General features: G+C 52.7%; 1 protein-coding gene across 2 annotated transcripts in view; it reads left to right on the top strand.

Moving 5' to 3' along the window:
* The window catches only part of LOC144937832 (netrin-G1-like), a 65,800-nt gene extending 45,695 nt beyond the window's left edge, over positions 1–20,105 (top strand). The window contains exons 5-7 of one of the 2 annotated variants that reach the window (XM_078865340.1): positions 672–839; positions 9,030–9,164; positions 18,926–20,105. In XM_078865340.1, coding sequence (XP_078721466.1) covers positions 672–839; positions 9,030–9,164; positions 18,926–19,203 — 581 coding nt within the window. In that variant the 3' untranslated portion in view covers positions 19,204–20,105. The remainder of the gene's footprint in view (positions 1–671; positions 840–9,029; positions 9,165–18,925) is intronic. The other variant, XM_078865339.1, reaches the window with a different exon arrangement.
* The last annotated feature ends 2,143 nt before the right edge of the window (positions 20,106–22,248 follow it).

Below are 22,248 nucleotides of genomic sequence, written 5' to 3'. Positions count from 1 at the left end.
ACGCCGCTCTCGAAGGACAACACATTTATGATTGGCGACGTTTCGGGCAACGACCCTACTTCCGAGCAGAGAGCTCCGGTACGAATTGTTTCAAGGGTTCCATTGTTGTACTGTACTGCCATCTGTTTCACCTGGCAGCCCAGATGTGGGATACGTCGCGACCCTATGAGAAGAGAGAGGTGTTTAGACTGAGTGAGGCTGTTCCTGGAACACAAAGTATCAGCATTATTGTCATCATTAGCAATACTAATTAACAATAATTCATATTAACCTACGTGCGATCCCTGTATCAGTACCAATCAAATTGACACACATAAATCATGTAGAAAGTAAAATCCCGCTTTGTGTGTGTGTGTGTGTGCGCGTGTCCCCTATGTCTGCGTATGTCTCTGTGTGTGTCCGCGCGCGCGCGCGTACATGCGTCCGAACACGTACCCATGTCTACTCGCGCGCACGTGCCGGTGTGTGCGTGCGTGTGTACCTCTGTGTCCGTGCCTGCGTGTGCGCGTGCCCGTGCGCGCGCGTGTCCGCGCACGTGTGCGCACGCGTGTGCGCGCGTCCGTACGTGCCAATGCGTGCGGTGTGTGCGTGCCTATGTGCTTGCGCGTATCTGCCCTCCCCTTCCCTTGGCTGGTTTGCGCCACCCGTCGTGTCTCCCCTTCCTCCTAAAGACTGCGAATGCCACGGCCACTCGGAGCGCTGCAGTTACATCAAACTGCTAAACCTTGTCGTGTGCGTGAGCTGCAAGCACAGCACGCGGGGCCAGCACTGTCAGTACTGCCGGCCGGGACACTACCGCAACGCGTCGCTCCCGCTCAGCCACGAGAACGTGTGCATCGGTCAGTCTACCCTTCCACGGGAGTCCAACTCTCGCCCTCACCCTCCGCCTGCCTTCCCCATCATCGCTTAGCTCGCTCAGCTTGTTCATAGGATGAGGGATTGGGGGTGATGTCCTGCCTGGTTTTTGGATTCATCATTTTTATTATTATTATTCATAATTTTTTTAAAATAGTTACAATGGGATAATGGATGATTCGTAAATATATATAAATATGATCCAAAAATGTGACGTCACAGGAAGTGACTACTATGACGTCACGCCCATGCGAGCGAGTGTTCCGAAAGGAGTTCTTCGCCACGTGACCGGTAGAAGATGGGGCGAGTCGGGCGGTGAAACTGGCCAAGACGTTTCGGCAGTAGCGATCAGCTCGCGATCGGACAGGTCGCGAGTTCGTCTCCTGGTTGGGTGGTTGACCCAACAGTTTCATCCCTCCGCGGTCACTAAAATTGGCGACCACTTTTTGGGGGATTTTTAACAGTGGCTGTCCTATGGACAGTCTCGCCTCCCGCCATAGCAATGTGGAAACGTCACCGCTGCAGCAGAGCTGTAAATAGGCAATTAGCAACGCCTCAATGCTCATTTCAACAGGTAATCACATCGACTGTTGAGGTATGTCAGTGGGCAGGCAGGTAGGTGGATAGATGCGGAGGTGGGTAGGTGGGTGGGTAGTAGGCATACAACGATTCATCACCCCCTACCCGCCCCCCTTTACCGGCGCACGACGTTGGGTGAACTGTCAACATTTGTGGTTGACAATCCAATTGGATCGCGGGCGTTTCTCTTCCCGCCTTGCTTTTTTCACATCTCATTGGTGTTGCTGTTTCGCGCATCTCGCTCGGGCTGCATTGTTCGTGCCACCCCGTCTGCTTCATCGGTCAACACGCCGCATTTGCACGTGCCCTCATTGTTTTGCTGCATGCACGCGATTTGCACAAAAATCGTAAATAATAATCTCATCTAGCGTGGACGCATCGTGGGTGCGAGTACTGCTTTTAGTGGGTGGATCGATGGCGTCGTTACACTCCTTGCAGATAAGCAAGCACGTAGGCAGGTAGCAGAGTAGGGAGGTAGGTGAGGTGGGTGGGTAGGTAGGTAGTAAGTAGTGGGGTGGGTGGATATGTATTAGGAGGGTGGCTTGGTGGATAGGTAAGAAGGCATGTGGACAGGCAAGTAGGCAGATAGTGAGAGACGCTGGTAGATTAGTGGGAAGGTAAGTAAATAGGGAGGTAATTAGCGAGTTAGATGGGTAAGTAGATAGACATAGACGTAGCCCCTTGGGAGGGTAAACAGGTAAGTAGGTAGCTAGACAAGCAAGTAGGCAAGTAGGTAGTAAGTTAGGCAAGTCGGTGATTCGGAGGGTAAGAAAGTACATAGGTCGATAGGTAAGTAAATAGTTAGATGGGTAGGCAGATAACTAGATATATGCGTGCGTGGGTAGTCACACGGATTGGCAAGTTGACGAGGTTGGAGCGATTAATGAAATGTGGATTCAATGACCAAGCCAGACTGGCAAATGAATCTATGGGAAACCCGCCAGGGCAACTGGGACAAGAAAAAACAATCGAATTGTACCGAGCGAGCCTGACCTGCCGAGAGTTATTCCTCGCTGGCAATACCTGGATTTAGTTCTTCTTAAATGGAATAACAAAATCAAAATATTCGTCAATAACACCCCCGGGCTTGGCGGTTTTCCCATCGTTTCCCCTTCTTAACAACACACGTGGCCCTACTTCACAGCACACGTGGCCCTTCTTGACAACACACGTGATGATGCTGCTGTGACGGTGACGGTGGTGGTTTAATGGTTCAAGCGCCTGACTTAAAACGCGGAGGTGGCCGGTTCAATTCAATCTCATGGCGCCGGCAGCCGAAACAATGTGGCAGGTTTCTCAGAAGCCCCTCTGCCCTGCCTCGGTCCAGCCAGCAGTAGTAAATGGGTTGCGCCACGCGTGGTCGATCGGCAGGTCGCGTGCGGTGGGGTGAAGTGTGGGTACACTCCCATTTGAAGAGGAGGCCGAATGCCCCCTGCAGGGGCCGTAACTCGGGAATCGAACGCGGGTCGCCGAGTTCGTAGCGCAGCGCGGTCACCGCCACACTGCCACTCCCCAAAGACAAACATCCCCCGTGTAGCCTTGACACATTGTGGGATGCAAGTGGTTTTAGCGAGCAGCACCTATGAAGGCGAGCGTGGCAGAGTAGGCCACATCACCCAACAGGAGGAAGCGTAAAAGATTTCCAAAATCATTAACAAACACAATGTCCAGGTTTGATTTAACACAGTACTTAAAATTCGTGATCTGATCGCATCTGTGAAGGATGTGATCCCTGACATGCAATACCCCGGCGTCTACAAACTAAGCTGTGTCTGCGGCAATAGTTACATTGGGGAAACTAAGCGACATGTCTCGGACCGTGTTCGTGAACACAAGGCAGATCTGAAACACGGTAGGACCAATACCTCGGCCGTGGCTGATCATTGTTTTAATGTGGTGGGCTCACACGAAATTGATTTCTCTAAGACGAAGGTACTTTTCAAACCCACTGGCTATCAACAAAGATTCGTTCATGAAGCCATCCATATATATAGACACAGACACAATTTAACCGAGAAGATGGGTACAAACTGAGCAATCATTGGAACGGCGTTATCAACCAGTTTAAGTCATAACTGGCTGTGATGTTCCCAGCCTACCACCTTCCGATGTTAGTTGATTTTTTCGGCTCTCTGATTTTCTACATGAACAGATTAAATTTCTCACTTACACAGCTACCTAACGCACCATCCTCGAGGCTGCTGCTTCACGATCTGCCATTAACATGCTCATCTCTCACATTAACATGCTAATCTCTCACATTAACATCGCCACCTTGGCACGCACGCCGTGGAGGATGCTCTGCGATCTTGCATTGACATGCAAATTTTTTGCCTGGCAGCCCTTTGATTGGTGGAAAATCCACCACCACCGCCGCGGTCGCTGCCCACCACTTGCATCGGCATTGGCTGCTGACATTTGGGCTACGGCAATTTCAAACCTTTATAAGCAGTTGTCTTTAGAAGCTAACCCTCCTTTTCCTGATGACGATCGCTTGTGTTGCGATCGAAACGTCGTAGTTTTTTGTTATTCTTTTGAACCTATCTACGTGACTTTACCGAAAGACCCAAAGAATATGAATAGGAGGAAGCGCACTTTAGAGCTCCCTCGAAGTACGTGGGCCCTTCCGTCAGCAGTGGCGTGAGCGGGACATTGCAGGGGCCGCGCCTTAACCTTCGCCGTGAGCATCGCCTGACCAGCAGCCACGGAGCCACTGAGCCACGGAGCTCTCTGCCCCCCAAGCACATTGCGCGCATACTGAGCGCGAGAAGCGCAGCCGCTGCCGCCGCCGTCACAGTATTTTAACGTGGCAATTTTCAACTCTGTTTGCTCGCAATGATGCGATTAAGGCGGCTCCCCTGAAAGCTGGGGCGCGGGGGTGGGGGGAGGGGCACTTCGCTAAGAAGCCAACAGCGGGGCCCATGACGTCTCCCAGTACCCCGGCAGAAGCGTCGGGTTTTTAGTCATTAGGCAGTTTGTTTTGTTGTTGTTGCTGCAGCTGCTGTTGTTGTTGTTGTCAGCCAGTAACTTTCCACAGCTTGGCAAAGGCCCCCCACCCACCTTCCCCCATTCTCTCCCATTCATTTCCTCCGTTTCAATTGGAACAAAAAGAGCCGCGCGAACGACACCACGCGCGGAGTGGACGCGTGGCGGCGTGCCCGTGACGCCCGTTAGGCGCCATCGAGATACACTTGGTGGGAAGTAAAACGAAAGTGTCAGAAGTCAAATATTTGGTTCTTCGATCGAATCGTGACCATGAATCACGACAATTGATCGAACCATTGGGTGGGTGCCTGGGTGGAATTGTTATGTGCCTGACTGCTCTGAGTTCGACATCGGCTGCTACGCGCCTTGGATGAGGGGGCGGGCGGGAGGGTGGGGTCAAACAACTTAAGCGAATTCTGTTCCAACCCTAAGTCAAGGGAACATTCCTCAGTTTCAAGGTTCAAGTTGAACTTGTTGAACAAGGCGAACATTCAAAAGTCTCGTTTACAAAGAGTGATCGGGCTCACCCGGAATGGGCAGAGAACAAAAAACAATAGATAATATATATATCACGCGATGACGAATTGAAAATATGGCAGAACACAATTCCGGGCACCTGGTAAGGATGCCCCCTCGGTAGACTCCCCCTGGAACTCTACGGGGCAGCAGCAACTTGGCACTGGGGGAAGACCTCGGGGCCGGCCCAGGACACGCTGCTGCTGGTGGTGGGACGATGTCGCTCGGCGGGCCTGGGAACGCCTGGGAATTCCCCAGGGAGAGCTTGGGTCTGTGTATAGCAGTCGCGTAGTGTATGGTGTGCATTAGTGTAGTGAATATAGTAGTGTATAGTAATGTAGTGTATAGTGTAGTGTAAGAGTATATGGTAATGTAGTGCTGGAGTCTGTCGCCGGGGAAAGGGAGGTCTGGACCACCTTTCTCAACATGCTGCCGCCGCGACCCTCACCAGGACAAAAAATTAACGAAACCAACAATTTCCCCGCAGTGCAAATCGGCTCGGGCAGATCACCTCCAAATTGAACGTGGCACAAATGAGAACAACTCGGCTGCGGACAACATTCACGTAAACAAACAGTATTGTGACTATTCTATGGTTCTTTCGCTAACCGCTACACTACGTCTACGTGACTTTACCAAAATAACCATAGAATATGAATTCCTGCAGTCACGAACGTTTTAAGTCAGTGTTGTGACGATATGTAATTCGACTTTTTTTGATATTAGGAATCCTCTGGAGCTATGCACTTCTACATTTAGATGGAAAAATCATTTCTTTAGAACTGCTTTTTGCGTTTAGTTTGTTGTTCTGCCCCCGCACCTCTAATTATCGTGGTTGGCTACGTACGGTGCGAAGGAAGTTTAACATGCATACAAAGACAAAGATCCCCCGTGTAGCCCTACAGACTGTAGGGGCAAGTGCTGTTAGCGAGCACCTATAAAGGCTGGCACAGCACACGAGGGGGTGGGTGGCCAACAACACGCTCGGCCGCCTTTGTCTCCCTAGTGTGGATGTTTATACATAGCACCAGGTACTCATTTGAGGCTGAGTCGACCTAGGGGAGGCCCAAGATCGGTTCAGATAATCGTTACTAGTCTTGGCCGTGAGCGGGAATCGAACCCGGGTCGCCAGGTTCGTAGCGCAGCGTAGCGCTCACCACTACACCACCGCTCCTCCCCCAAACATACATACACACAGACACACACAGGGATAGAATGTACCGTCAGTTGCTGCGGTCCAGTCGTAACCTCTGAACTCCGTCGTCCGCGTCTCACTGCCGCCTCTTCCCCTTCTCTCTCCGCCTTCACTCCGCAGTTTGTTTCACGTCCCCCACCCCCTGCCCCTCCTCGTCAGCTGCTCTCACGACGCTGCCCCCCAGTCTCGCTCGATTTGCATTTTCGAGCTTTAACGGCAGCGTCGGTGTTGCCACATTGGCGCGCTCTCCAATGCTTTTTTGTCATCAGAATTATTATTTGTTGTTCTTGTCTGTGTGTTTTGGGGAGAGGAATTAATTTAGGTGTTGTTATAAACCGAGGCGAGCCCCTTGAAGGATTTCTCCGACATTTAATTTCACCGCACCGTGAATGCACCCATCAAAGCGCACGAGTTCTTTGTTAAATTAGGAGCGATTCGAGACGTTAAGTATGTTGCCAGACTAAACTTTAAACTGTTATTGTATTTGACCAGGTAAGGTCCACTGAGCTATGTATCTATTTTTCAGAAGCGACTTGGCGACAAATGATAGCTCAACGAAGTGGCTTATCACGTGGATATTTATAGCAGCCAAAGACTCTAAACGCGTGATGTTGATTCAACACGTGGTGGGAAAAACCGGAGGAACCCGGAGAAAAATATACGCAAACTCCAAATATACAGCAGGTGTCGGGGTCGGGATCGAACCCACGACCTCCTGTATACCAGGCCAGGTAGTTAACATCTCCTAGCCACCGTGAACCTGCCAGTCCACCACGACTACCGTCTCACAGACTCCATCCGATCTACACCTACTAGGTCTCAGTTCGTGTATGTGTAGGGGAGTGGTGGTGCAGAGGGTAGAGTGCTGTCACTATGAACCCGGCATCCCGAGTTCGATTCCCGCTCACGGCCAACACCAACGCACGATTATCTGAACCAGTCTCCGGGCCTCCCCCTAGGTCGACTCAGCCTAAAATAGGCGACGTTTCGGGCAGCAGCCCTGCTTCATAAAACGTGTTATTGATGAATGTGTTGAGCTTTTTGCGTGTCGTTTGTGCTTGTGCACCACTGCCAATTCAGCAGCAGCAGCATCACTGGATAATGCGCTTGATTCTGCAGTAGGATAAGTAGGTTGCTAACTAGCGATGAGTGTCAAAGTTTGGAATTTTTACTTTTTGAGGACGATTTTCAGTCTTTGGTCACCTCCTGCAATAATGCAACGCGTCTTCGTGCTGACAAAAGTGAGGTCACCACAGGCCACAAGGATATCACCCTCGTCAGTGAAAGCACGGCAGTGATGGAATGTGTGATGTCATTTCCTGTGACGTCATACTTTCGGATCCGATAAAATAAAAACGTTTGGGATTGCCTGAAAGATTATCGCAAGGGCAGTTTTTTTTCAAATTAATAAAGAAAAATGATCCCTTTTGCTAACCTCTCCGTAATGAGTTTAAGTGTTATCCCCCCTTACCACATACGCGGGTTTTCTCCAGGAACTCTGGATTCCATCCCAGATGCGAAATTGTACTCGAAAGAGGAACTGGCCAATCACGTCCAGTATCGATCAATGAATCAATATGTTTTAATGGTTCTGACGGGGTGTGATGTTCACTGTATAAATAAATAATGTCTATGTTTTAGATGTAAAATGTTTGCAGAAGTGCCATTAAGTGTTTGCTCAGTAAGGATCAATCACCACCCTCGGCCCTCTTACAAATTGAGATGTTCCATCTCAAGACATTTTACAGGTCAAATATTACAATTCATATACATATATATGTATCAATTAATTACCTGAAGGGCTCCGTGGGCTTTTCTTGCGCTTGCACCGCTGGCTCTCCGATTTGCGTCGTCCGGTCGTCGCCGCTCGTCGTTCGGCACGGTGTCCGATGTTTCGCTTCAGACGCCGGGGGGGGAGCTTCTCCAGGAACCGCCTAACGTCAGGCACCGGCCCGGACCCACGCGTGGGGCGACCCAAACCGTCGTCGGGAGAGCTCTTTCCCTCTCTTTCGAACATTTTCTCGATTCTCAGCAAGGCCCTCTCCCGTCTGAGCAGGGATTACTCTTTCGACGATCGTTCGTCCCGAGTGCGAAAGCTCTCCGGATGGCTGCAATAAGCGAAACGTTCCCCTTGGGTCTGTATCGACTTAGGGCAGGGAAACAATTCGCTTAAGTTGCTTTACCTTCCCCCCATCCCAGGAGTGTAGCAGCTGATGTCGAGCTAAGAGCAGTGAGTCATGTAACAATCCCACCGAGCGACTCAGCCACCTACCCACCCACGCATCTATGCACCAACCCACCCACCCAATGGTTCGATCAATTGTCACGATTCAGAGTCACGATTCGATCGAAGAATGTACTATTTTACTTCCGACATTTTCGTTTTATTTTCAACCGAACTGTATCTCGATTGCACCTGACGGGCGTCACGTACACGCCGCCACGCGTCCGCTGCACGCGTGGTAGTGTTCGAGTCGGCTGTTTTTTTTCGAGTCGACACGCAGTCGGCTTTCGAAGCCAACGTCGCGGATTTTACAACAATGAATGGCTTTTAGACCCGGGGGGGGGGGTGAGGGGGGTGGGAGGGGCGCGTAAGGATTTGGCCAGGTACATTGCACGTCCTAAGACACCTCGCCCACCAACCAAACCTAGCCAAAGAACAAACGGAACACGTGTGTGCATCCGTGTGCGTGCGTGCGCCGCCCCCCCCCCCCCATTACTGTTTCAGCTCATTCATTCATTGATCACGCAGAGTCACCGAAGGACCGTTGCGCCAAATCTGTGACCTCTTCGGACAGCGTTCACACGAACCGCTCTTGCTGCCATGCCACTGCTCGCTCGCCGGTGAGAAGTTGGAGGCGATCGGACGCTAACCGCCCCGTGTCTCGCACCTTTGCAGCGTGCGAGTGCAACCCGTTCGGCTCGGCGGGCGATCGCTGCAACGGCACGGGGCAGTGCGAGTGCAAGGAAGGCGCGAGCGGACTCAAGTGCGGCGAGTGTCTGGCCGGCTACTACTGGAACCGCGGCTGCCAGCGTGAGTCTCTGCCCCATCGCACCGCACCGCACCGGCAGACGAACGCACCGCGCGCACCACCACCAACGCCGGGGGGAGCGGGGGTCCCGTGGCGAGGCCCTGGGCCGACGCCGCGCATCTCTCAGCGGTGTCGAGGAAGGGGGCATAACGCGCGCATTCTGTGTGCCGGAGCTGCCGCCGTGGGGATAAGACACTGGGAAGTTTGATTTAGTAAGCAAAGGGGTGAGAATCGCCACCTCAAAAGTGATTTCCTGCTAAAATCAACCCCGCGGTTCAAATTATGTATGGGGAGGGGAGGGGGGCAGGTTGATTCGGCCCATCATCCCCCCGGGGTCGATAAAATTAGTACCACATTGTGGTATTGTCCGTAAACAGGAGGTGCCAACCAGTGCCTCGATGCTCATTTGACGCAGGGAATCATTTTGGCTTTTTTTGTTTAACACGAAACACTGCGGCAAGTTGAGTGTCCCTCTGATGCAGACCCTCCCCTTGGAGAGGAAACGGGCAAACCAGTGTGAGGAGTCCCCCCACGGTGGCTCTGAGCCAGAGGGACTTGGCAGCCGAGCCATCGCCCGCCTCTCCACCCAGCGCGGCGCGACACTCGAGAGGAGACGGCCAATGCTCTCACCCTGTCGCTCTCCCCCGGCCACCGCTCTCACAACCTGCTCGCGATGCCAGCCGCTCGCGTTTCCCCGAATGCTTCCCCCCTCTCTCCTCGAATTACCTTCGAGAATTGACGCCCGTCACGTTTGATCTCCTACACTTTTATTGTTGTTGAATACGCGCGCGTTTTTTTTTACTTGACGTGAAGGATGCCGTCCACCTCCACCGCCACCATTGCCTCTCTCCCACGCACCCCACCCCCAAACTCGCCTGTCGCCGCTCGCTCGCCTAGCGCGTAGATTTCCATTGACGGAATCGTCGGTCCGCGAAAGTTGCTCGGTCATCGGCGGGGCTCCTCCTCTGCGCCTGGCGCTGAAGGTTACATAGTGGGGCCCTGCGGTGGCGAGATGTTAACTACCTCGTCTGGTATGCAGGAGGTCGTGGCTTCAATCCCTACCCAGACGACGCTTGTTTATTTGGAGTTTGCATGCTCTCTCTCCCCGTGGTCACGTGGATTTTTCTCTGGGTCCTCCGGTTTTTCCCCTCCACGTTTAGAGTAATTGGCTGCTATAAATGTCCACGTGATAAGCCACTTCATTGAGCTGTAATTTGTGGCCAAGGTCGCTTCTGAAAAAGAGCCACGTAGCTCAGCGGGCCTTACCTGTTGAAATTAAAAATAATAGTTTGGTTTTAGTTTTTACATCGAACCCAGATTTTTTCGATTTAAAGCTTTCGTGACTGCATGGATTCATATTCTTGGTTCTTTCGGTAAAGTCACGTCTTCACCTGAGGACGGCTGCTTGCGTTGTGGCCGAAAAGTCGTGAGAATTTTATCTTATTATGTTTTATTTTTATTATTTATTATTTCCCTTCTACATGACTTTACCGAAAAAAACAATAATATCGAACCCAGACTCTGCAGAGCGAACGGAAGACCGGGGTGGCGGTGTGGAAAAGAGTCCGTGGCCAGAGATTTTTTTGCCGTGAGATTCGCAAGCTACCATCCCGTGGCCCGATGCTGCCCACAGCCAGCGGCGCGCCTGCAATCCAAAGAGGTCGCCGGTTCAAGTTGATCCCCCGCAGCACGAGGCGTGCACCGCAGTCGAAATAGGAGCTTGCAGACGGCACATGCGCCAACGGTCTAAAAGGTTGAATCGGCAGGTGTGGGGAGTTGGTGGCAGGGTTGGGAGGAGCGGGGAGAGAGAGGGGGGATGGCTCTTTACCGGTTATATATACCGTATAGTACAGTATGAAAGGGACACACATAAAAAACACTGCTTGAAAATGGGAGGCCTAAAAGTTTTGGCAACAGAACTTAGCAAGAAATATTCAGCAGCCCAGGGGACGATAACATCTCGGCTGGCGAATGGAAAGGCGATGGTCCCCTGGGATTTTCGGCTGGGCGATGCGTGTGTCTGGGTGTTTCATTTGTGGTGTCAGAAGTCGGGGAGGATGTGGGGGGGGGGTGAGGACGGTGGGAGTGAAAGTTCCAGATGGAGTATCCCCGATGCTCGGACTGGAGTAGGAGCCGGGACCGAATGCGACAATTCCCGAGCTGCACGCAACCAGAATTAGATTTTATAAAAAGCTAATCGCAACTTTTGGCATTTCTCACTGTTGCCCTCCAATCGTGCCGCGGGATGATGCGTCTGCTGGGATCTCGTGCAGACCAGCGCATAGCCGCATGTTGGAGAACTGTCCGCGCAAGGAGATGTCAGAGAGCTGCTTCTGAGTTCCCTTGTAGTGACTTCTTATCCACACTTTGGGCGCTGCACTACTGGCTTCACCTGCTATTATTCTTCTTACGATCACCATCATTGTCATCAGCCATCCGAAATCAACGACTGGACGAAGGCCTCTCCAAGCTGTCGCCATCTGTATCACACACGTTCGTACTGGGCACGTGACAATTTCACCTGTTTGGCTACGTCAGGTGGTGGGTGGGTCTACGAGACAGATAACTACGCCGGCCCAGCCCAAGGACCCTGAATTCATTATAATCGTGGCTCCAACAAAACGCGCACGTCCGGTTAAAACTAAACCAAGCTACTTTTTTATTTCACCAGGTAAGGCCCGCTAAGCTATGTCGCTCTTTTTCAGAAGCAACCTGGCCACAAATGACAGCTCAACGAAGTGTATTATCGCGTGAAAATTTATAGCAGCCAGATACTCTCAATGCACGTTTCTAAACGTGGAGGGAAAAAAACGGAGGACCCGAAGAAAAATCCACGCGACCACGGGGAGAGAGACTCCAAATATACAGCAGCAGGCGTCAGGGTCGGAATCGAACCCACGACCTCTTGCATACCAGGCGAGGGAGTTAACATCTCACCAACGCGGCGAGGTGTTCACGTGACGACACGTCGGGTTCCAAAGCAGAGCAGATGAAGAAGAAGCGGCTAGGTTGCAGATCCGACACGAGTTGCCTGCGGACCAGCGTTCGCGATGTTTGGCACGCCAGGAGTAGTTTGGAGAACGGCTGTCGCCGGCCAGTGCTGAGCAACCCCCCTCCCCCTCAGGCTCCCCCCCTCCCGGGCACGTGTTTTGTGCTAATTGATGAGAGGGCGTCGAATGGTCAGCAGGAGGTGCCCCCCCCCCCTCGCAGAGTCTGACACCTTCGTTCTCCGAGTCGCAACGTTGATGCGGGCACGTGCTTTCGGGGGCCATTTTTATGTCCTCGCAACTAATATGGCGACGCATCGCTATCGCGATCCCGCACTTAGTCATCCCACTGACACCATCGCAGTTTTCAACTTACAGTGGGATTTAAGGGACATCTGAAGAAGGAATGCGTTTCCCATGTAGGTGGTCTGCATTGTTTTTTTTACAGAAAAATGTTGAATACAACACTTGAATGCGTGCCGCGGTGTAAACGGATAGCGACCAGTTGAAACGATGGGGCCGAGTTTCTTAAATCCTTCCAACCGTAGCAATGGGTACCTCACTGTTGATGGGCAGGTGGCGTGCGGTGGGGTAAAGTGTGGGTACTCCCACGTATTCTGAGATGTTTAGCCGACGTGGAAGAGTGGGCCAAAATAGCCTCTGGAAGGGGCTTTCTAGAGCTCCCATGAGTAGAGGCACTTAAGGTTTCTGTGGCAGACCACTCTCACAAAAGACAAAGATCCCCGGTATAGCCTTAGCAGACTGTTGAGGCAAGAGCTGTTAGCGAGCACTTATGAAGGTCGGAGCTGCACACGTGAGGGTCAGTGGCCAGCACCACCACATGCCACCTTTGTCTTCCCAGTGGCGATGTTTACATACCGCACCAGGTACTCATTTGAGGCTGGGTCGACCGAGGGAAGGCCCAGGACCAGTGCAGATAATTGTCACTGGTGTTGGCCGTGAGCGCGAATCGAACTTGGGTGGGTGGGTTCGTAGCGCAGCGCGCTAACCGCTAGACTCAAAGACAGACAGACACCAGCCCTGAGGATATCAGAGGTCAACGGGCAGTTCTGGTGGACTGTCCTGCACACAATCCACATGTGGCATCACCACTCTCACACTTATACCTGTGGGGCCCTGTGAAGGATGGCCCACGTGGGTTGGGGGGCGGGTATTCGTGAATATCACGCCACCGTTATAGACGTTCGCAACTTGCGCACTATACTTGTAATTATAATCGCATTTATAATAATAAAATAAGTAGTTTCGCATTACTAATTCATCGCGACTGAGTTACGCGCGCATTTAATAATTTACGCAGCCACACACAAAAAAACGCATCGTTTAATTTAATATTTACTCTGTTGCCCGCCCGCTCATAAAATGTCGGGGCCTTTATCACAAAATGCAAATGACCTGAGGCCACGAAGAAAGGTGGCTCTGGGAATCTCGCCTCCGCTCCTTTTGTCCGGACCGCGTCGCATCGTTTGGCAATTTTCTCGTCGACCGATAATCCCGGAACGGCGGTCAAGTAGCGACGACGGTTATAATTTGCATGACGATAAACGGATTTGGTTATTCCTCGCATTTTGTTTTTGTTGTCATTTGTTGCCAATCTCCGCCAAGGCAGAGGCCCCCCTTCTTCATTTTGCCCCCACGCTTGTGCTGCACAATGGGGCGGCGATGGCTCGATTTGGCTTAAAAGAGTTGTCATTGTTTGCAGGCAATGTGAACGGATGGATTAAAATATTCCCGCCGACAACTACACAGATGCACACGGTCAGCCTCGTAGATTACAGGCAGAGAGAGGCAAGTGCTCTTAGCGTGCACCTTTGAAGGCCAGCATGGCACATGCTGCTTAAATGAGCACCGAGGGATTGGGGATCATCTCCCGTTCATAACCCTGCGGAGCCAGTGGTGTAGATTCCACATTTCTATGGCAGGGGCAAGTATTTACATCGGGTTCAACGAAAAAGTGGTACTGAGTTTATCGACCCCGGAGGGATAGGATAATTGCCCGAGTCAATCCCCCCCCCCCCTTTCCTCCGCACCGCAACCTACACTTGCTTCGAAATTCTCAACCTTTCCGATTACGAGCCGTTCCCTGGCTCGCCCGCCCGCCCGCCCGCCCGCCCGGTCTCCCGCTGAGGCTCCCCGCAGGACCCCAAATATGGATTGGGCCACGTCTCTTGTTTTGTTTACTCGGCGACAAAAGCGGTGGCCGCAGGACGAGGCCCCATCGGGTGTTTCTGCGAGAGCGTGCGAGTAGCGAGCAGCGCGAGTTCGCGGGGCGGGAGGGCGACAATTGCGTTGGGCAACTTCGCTCGGTGGGTTTCCGAGCACGGGCGGCGATGGCGCGAATTGTTGATCTCGCGGGCCACTCGGCTGACCTCCTGGGAGGCGTTCTGTGCGCGGTGCGAGGTGAGAAGGCGACGGGTGGCGCAAGGTGTACACTGGGCGTCTGTGAGAGAGAGCTTCGTAGCCCGTCGGATCACTCCAGGTTAAATACATATTCTGATTCTGATAAGGAGTTTAAAAAATACAATGCTACGGATTTTTAGGGGGGGTTTCTTTCGCACGCGTGCACAGTGCAACGCTGTTGTTCTCGGAAATGTTCAATTGGCAGTGCGGAAGTGGACGGGTAGTGCCGTGAGGGCAAAAATGCACCTGCGTGCTTGCAATTGAGTCTCTTTAATGATGTTTAGTTTTATATAGCCGCGTCGTTCGTAGCAAATTGCATCTCACAATCGCCGAGGAACCACCAACGAGCTCCCCAAGTGCTCGACATGTTACGATGTGTTCAGCCAATTAGCGAGTGTTTGTACAACCTCCTTGCGTCCGCAACCTTGTGGCCAACCCCCTTTTGATCAGTGTGGCTAGATTTCAATCGGGCTACTCCTGAATAGCAGCGTTAAATGTACGCTCAAGTTTCGTTTGTATTGGAGCATCTTCACAGGAGTTACTGTGCCCCCCCCCACCCCCTGACGTGATAGGCGAGATGGACAGACAGCCGGACAGATAGACAGACGGTCGGAGCAGGGTTAATGCGTTGGGCAAGCGCAGAGCATTTGACGTAATCGACGTCTCGCAAAGCCAGTTTCCATGCGCCGATGGACTCGTGTCGGCTTAGATTTCTTTCTTTCTATTTTACTGTGTAAGGCCCACTGAGATATTGAGCTGTAATTACCAGCGAAACGTCGGTCTCAAATTGTAAATGTTGTGGATTTACCCTCCAACACACCGGTGGGCTGAAGTCATTATCTAATTGGCACGTTTTGTTTCAAGTGACAACCTTTACTAATTGGCTGTGTCAGGTGGTGGCGGGTTAACGACACATTTACGCGATGTAACACGAAAAAAACTTCATTATGAATAATAAAACTAAACTATTTTTATTTTACCAGGTTAGGCCCACTGACCTTTTTCGGATGCAACTGGCTACAAATGATAGCTCAACGAAGTGGCTTATCACATGGAAATGTATAGCAGCCAAATAACTCTGAAAGCACGTCGATTTTAAATGTGGAGGGAAAAACCGGAGGGACCTGGAGAAAAATCCACGCGACCACGGGGAGAGAGAGAGTGAGAGACACGCAAACTCCAAATATACAGCAGTCATCAGGCTCGGGTTCGAACCCACGACCTCCTGCATACCGGGCGAGGTAGTTAACAGCTCGCCACATCAGCACCCCGCCGCGGCTGTCTGGGTGACGAAGGGCGACCCCGGGCCCTTCCCGCCAGGGGCTCGCGGGGATGATGCATTTGTCTTGTAGAGCGTGGGCCGGAATCTATTAATTTATTTATTATTTTGAGGCCACCAGATTTTCTTGCTCGCTCAGCCAGACTAAGTGTTTCTCTCTTCTTTTTTTAAAAGGGGGAAAAAAGTGTTTCGGCGAATTAATTCTTTTTTGCTCTCCTCTCCGAGATTAAAACAAAGATGACGCAAAGGACTTCCAACGTTGCGCATCGAAAATGTTACGCGGTATTTTCTTATTTAATTCCGCGCAGCGGGTGAACGCCGGAGATTGTTGAATAAGTTAGCGGTTTAAATATAAACATTTGGTGCACGCGGCCTCGCCGCAGCGGCTCCATGGCGGCGGTGTGGCCACGTGTGGGTAACCCCTCCCTCTGCCAGCACGTCTGGTTGGTTATAGCGTGGACGAGTAACCCGCCCCAGACGATTTGCACTGGGGGTAAGGGGTGGTAGGAGGGGGGGGGAATTTAATTTTCAGCCTTGCTTTAACGTTGATCGATGTTTGCGATATTTTCGACTGCTTTAGCTCAGGCGTCGGCAACCTGCGGCTCCGGAACCGCGTGCGGCTCTTTAAGGACTGCCCCGTGACGTTGTCCGCGTGCATTGCGGTTCTTGAAATATTGAGATTTTTTTTTTATACCGAATTCGAAAGAAAAAAATGTGCTTCTCTTTGTCATTGTGGTTTAGTGTTCGGTCTCGTCGCTGTTCACTTCATCGCCGCACTTTTATTTGTTTTTGTTTTCATCAACTTGGTGACCCGGATCACCGTTGCAAATGAGACTCTACCCCGGGTCTCTTGAGTTCTCACCCGGTTAAATAACCACCCCCCCCCCCCCACTTGAATTAGAGTAGGCCAAGTACTGCTCTAGAGGGGGCTCTCCCGAGCTCCATTGAGTTGAGGCTCTTTCCGCCAGCATTGGCCTGAGCGAGAATGTGCAGGCATGCACCTTTACCTTTATAACCTTTACTCCTCTGTTTACATCAATTCAAGCTCTGGGGGAGGAGGAGGTGGTGGGGGGAATGTTTGCAAAACCTAACACCGCTAACTGCAAAGTCGACACGCAACATCGCGTGACATCATCACGATCTACAAGACTGAGGTCGTTACGTTGTGTGTGTGTGTTGTCACAACAGCCCCAAATTAACAAAAAATAAAATTACCACGAAATGTTACTCGAACAAGATACCATATCGGCCGTCCCCTGAGCGACGCCAATTACCCAGATCTCAGTGCAAACGAAAGCCACTACATTGCACCGGGCTAATGAAAACGCCGCTAACAACACGTAAATAATCGACACCTCCCTCAACAACAACAACAGCAACAAAATAAGACGGCGATATCGCCATCGGGAGCGGCTAGCGGAGTGCCACGCGGAGATCGGTGAGCACAGCGGGCGGTGACCCGAAGCCAGAGATGGTGACCTTGATGAGACCGTGAAGGTAGAAACGGCGACTGTAAACAACCGCGAGATCTAAGAGGGGGAGAGACGGCATGGGTACGAACACCTCGACCTTGGTCAGGGTGTTCGTGACCATCGCAGCGGTGGTTATGAGATGTGAACTGCCTTGCCTGGTACACAGGAGGTCGTGGGTTCGACCCCGACCCTGACGACGCCTTTATATTTGGAGTTTGTATGTTCTCCCCATTTGGCTGCGATACATTTCCACGCGATAAGCAACTTCGTTGAGCTCTCATATGTGGGCAGGTCGCTTCTGAGAAAGAGCTATATAGCTCAGTGGGCCTTACCTGGTAAAATAAAGCATAGTTCGTCGCAGTTTAGTAGCCTAAAACTCTCCACACATTCGTCAATGACATCGTGTGTGGCTGTAAAATGGAAAGTATATAATAGTCGACGTTTCGGTCAAGGGCCCTTCTTCATGGCACGTAAAATAGAGTGGATAGAGGGGTCGAGCAGATAGGAGTTTGGGACTGTATTTGATACCGTGGGTCCCTAATTAGAATTTCATTTCTAATTAAGGTTTTCTGATTAACAGTAAAATAAACAGTTACCTATTATTGAGTAACAGATACGTCATTCTATTATCGAAAACGTATTTCTAAATAAACGTATTCGCATTCTAAGTAAAATTATAACATTTTGCTGGCACATTGCATTATGGGTAGAACTTCTGTCGATAGTTAATTGAATCCACAATTAGCATGATCCACGTAGCTACACATTCATGGGCCGACCTACAGTCCATCATAACTACAAAGTTGCGGAAAATATGCGGTGCTCCTGCTGCTTGCTGTATACTCGCTTGTGCAACATCGCAATGTCGCAGTATTTAAAGGTCAGATCAGCATCCGGTGGCGGCACAGGGGAAGTCATTCTGGGACCGGGCGGCTGCTTTCATCTCTGAGGCGACCCCTCGCGAGGAGGATCTCCTTTGTCTCCAACGACAACCATCCCTTGTAAACTATACATCACAATTAAATAGATATTATTATTATTAATGAGCGACCTGGCCGCGGGCACGCTCGCACGCGGCCAGGTCGGACCAGCTCCTTCCTCTGCTGGCACTGAGATCGCCTTCGGGGTTCACTCTGTTCGGCCAAATCGTTCCAAGGCAATAACCGGCACTTGAATACGCGTGTGAATGTCCCTCCCTGCCTCGTCTCCCTCCCTCCCTCGTCTCCCTCCCCCGTCTCCCTCCCTCCCTCCCTATCTCGTCACCCTCCTTCCTTGTCTCCATCCTTCCTTCCCTCATCTCCCTCCCCCGTCACCCTCCTTCCTCATCTCCTTCCCTCCCTCATCTCCCTCTCTCGTCACCCTCCCCCCCCCCTCATCTCCCTCCCTCCCTCCCTCGTCACCCTCCCCCCTCATCTCCCTCCCTCCCCTGTCACCCTCCTTCCTCGTCTCTATCCTTCCCTCCCTCGTCACCCTCCCCCGTCACCCTCCTTCCTCGTCTCCTACCCTCCCTCATCTCCCTCCCTCGTCTCCCTCCCTCCCTCGTCACCCTCCCTCCCTCGTCACCCTCCCTCGTCTTCCTCCCTCGTCTCCCTCCCTCCCTCTAGAGAACGCGTGCGACGAGGAGCTGCTGCGCTGCCAGAACGGCGGCGAGTGCCGCGACCGGCAGCGCTGCGCGTGCGCGCCCGGCTACTCGGGCGCGCTCTGCGAGGAGCGCAGCAGCAGCTGCCGCGGCGGCGGCGGCTGCGGCTCGGGAACGACGCCGCGCCCGGACCCCCGCGGGCTCCTGCTGGCGCTGCTGCTGGCGGCGCCGCTGCTGCTGCTGCTGGTGCAGTCAACGACCCCGGAGTTGCCGCGCTCCACTGCTGCCCCTGCGTCGGCCTGAGCGCCCAGAGCCATGAGCCAGAGGGCCGCAAGTGAGCGCCGCGCCCACCGTGAGGCTGGGACGCGGTCGCACGGACGAGCGGGGTTCTGAGTCAAGCGGAGCCGCTGAGAAGTCGCCACTTTAGGGCTCCCCAAATAAGTGCCCCCTTTGCCCAGCGCGGGGGGTTGTACGTGACAATCTGCCCCCCCTTCCCCCCACCAAATCCCCCCCCCCCACCCACCCACGCCCCACATATCCACCAGGGAATCGCGCTCGCAGAGTGTGGCCGGTTCATATCAGGGTCCTCGTAATGGATTTTCTGTGTTCTCCAGCCTACGATGCAACCAGCGAGTGAGCGAGCAAGCTAGAGGAAAAGAGTGAGAGATGTGACCTGGAGCAATGTGGATCGCAAGGACGGCTGCATCACGCGGGCGTTAGTTCGGCCGAGTGTTGCGCACGCAGATGTGACTCAAAGGAACGTGGGGTTGGGGGGGGTGCCCAGGGAAGAGGGTGTTCGGGTTTGAGTTTTTGTTGTTGTGTGCCCGGCGCTGGCCACGGTCGGTGTTCGATCCAGGAGCCGGCTTGCGAATGGCTCCGAGACGGCGGTGGGTCACTCATCAAGGGGGTTGCGTGCGCGCGCGTCGCCTGTCACAACCGCGACAAAACTAGGGCAAAAATCCCTCCCCCTCCCAACACCTCCAACTGTAGCCTTTAACGCACTGTTGGAGCAGGAGCAGGGCCCTGTTAGCGAGTAGCGCCGATTGAGGGCGGCGTACGGCACACGGCGGGGATGGGTGGCCAGCACCGCGTTTTTTGTTTTTTTCCCGAGAGACTGTTCGGGTACGCTGGAGGCCCAGGGCTGGGCCAGCTACTGCCAGGGATTGAACCTAGGTTGACGGGGTTTGGCGCAGTGCACCGACTGCCAGGGCCACACAAGGGCGGTGGATGGGGGGGGGGGGGGCAAGGGGGGGTGGGGCAGTTTGCCCCAGGCCTCGATCCAAAGGGGGCCCCAAAGGAGGTCTAATCTGACATTTTTTCTCGGGCCTCCAAAAACCTTTTGGCCGCCCTGTTAACCAATGCACCACCACTCCCGCGTGCACACAAACACGAATACATAGACAAAGATCTCCCTGGTAGCATTATAGACTGTTGGGGAAAGTGCTGTTAGCGAGAATCTACGAAGGCCGGAGTGGTGCGGCTAATACCACGCCCGGTCGCTCTTGTCCCCCAAGTGATGATGTTTACTCACCACACCCGGCACTCACCTAATGCCGAGTTAACCTCACACACTCACACGCACACACAAGAACAACAACCACCATTCGCCACTAAGTGACGGCGACGTCCCCACGGCGCTTGTGCCAGACTAGGTTCACTTTGAGGTCACGTGAAGCGTGAAAGGCTTGCTGGCAGGTCACGGGACAGACCCATGTGCTCTGGGTTGACTAAGGTAACTGGCAGATACACCACTTGTGTTCCCCACTCTGCCACCCACCCACACACACATGTACGCACAAATGCACATGCAGGTAAATATCTCCAAAATAGCCTACAAAAGCTGTTAGGACAACTAATGTTGGCAACCTATGAAGGCCATGTACACATAGACATGCACACACAAAGACAAAGATCCCCCGTATAGCCGTGACAGACTGTCGGGGCAAGTGCTCCTAGCGAGCACCTATGAAGGCCGGAACGGTGGGTGGCCAGCACCACGCTCGACCGCCTTTGTCTCCCCAGTGGCGATGTTTACACACCGCACCAGGTACTTATTTGAGGTTGAGTCGACCAAGGGGAGGCCCAGGACCGGTTCAGATAATCGTCACTGCTGTTGACCGTGAGCGGGAATCGAACTCGAGTCCGCCGGGTTCGTGGTGCAGTGCACTTAACCACGACAACACGGCACACACAAACATGCACACACGCACAGCAATTGCACAGCAGCAGGCTGCACGCACTTGGCAATGCTGTAGCAATGCTGTGCAGATCAATCATGAAGCCAACATCTTCCTCCGCTTCCCTCCCCCTAACAACTCTTGGACTTTACCTTCTTTCTCCTTTTTTGTTTTGTAAAATAATACTAATTAAATATATTTTGTTACCCCCCCCCACCCCCTCCCTCCTCCCGCAGCTCCTTTCGATTCAAAATCTGCAAAATGCCAACGCCAAAAAGAACCCCTTGCTGCGGCAATGTAAAGCCATCGTTGGATCCCCGGTTACTTGGAGAAGCGAGCGATGCGTCCCGTGGGCAAAAGTCAAAGTCGAAGACGTTCGCTTTGTTGAAACCGCACGGAGAATGAGGGTGACGTCGTCGCCTTACAGGGGACCCATCCGGTGTTACCATCATCCGCGTTAGAACATCATCATCATCATCAGCAGCAGCAGCAGCCGCAGCAGCAGCAGCAGCAGGTCCATGCGCACATCACCTTCGTGGATGGAAAATGAAACCCAAACATATGGGCCGCGTAGTATACCCATTTAGACCAATAGAGATTCAGAGCGAGAGGCAAGCCACAGTCGTGTGATTGTGGGCAATACGACCCGAACTATGGGACCGCATACGAAACCCATAGAGACGCAGGGAGATATTGAGAGACCCACAGGGACACATAGAGACAGAGACTCGTTGAGATACATTAGAGGCAAGGCACAGTAGTTGCGATTGTGGCCCTACAACCCACACTACGGACCACACAGTTAACCCATCAACGGTGGAAGAAGAGGAACAGCGGACACGATGTGAGCCCTCTCTCTCTGCTGAAGCCCTCTCGTCATGGCCAGCAGCAGCAGCAGCAACAGCAGACCTCCTCGGACATTGGGGATTCAGCTGTCGAGGCACTTTGCCTGCTGCCGTCTTGCGCTATGAATAGAAAAAAAAAATGGGATTACATCGATCGGGAGCAGCTGACCGTCGTGGAATTCGAGCCGCAGGTAAAACGAACGTCCGCACGCAGGATCGCGGCAGGCCGCACGGGCACCTGCCAATTTTTGGCAACTTCACTCGCAAGCACCCTCTCTGTATCGCCACTCGCAGCTGTAGCGCTGAGCCTACTAACTACCGCCAGC

This window comes from Lampetra fluviatilis, chromosome 20 (assembly GCF_964198595.1).
Source record: "Lampetra fluviatilis chromosome 20, kcLamFluv1.1, whole genome shotgun sequence".
Lineage (NCBI taxonomy): Eukaryota > Metazoa > Chordata > Hyperoartia > Petromyzontiformes > Petromyzontidae > Lampetra > Lampetra fluviatilis.
The sequence above is the reverse complement of the archived record's forward strand: the minus strand, read 5'-3'. Positions and strand labels throughout refer to the sequence as shown.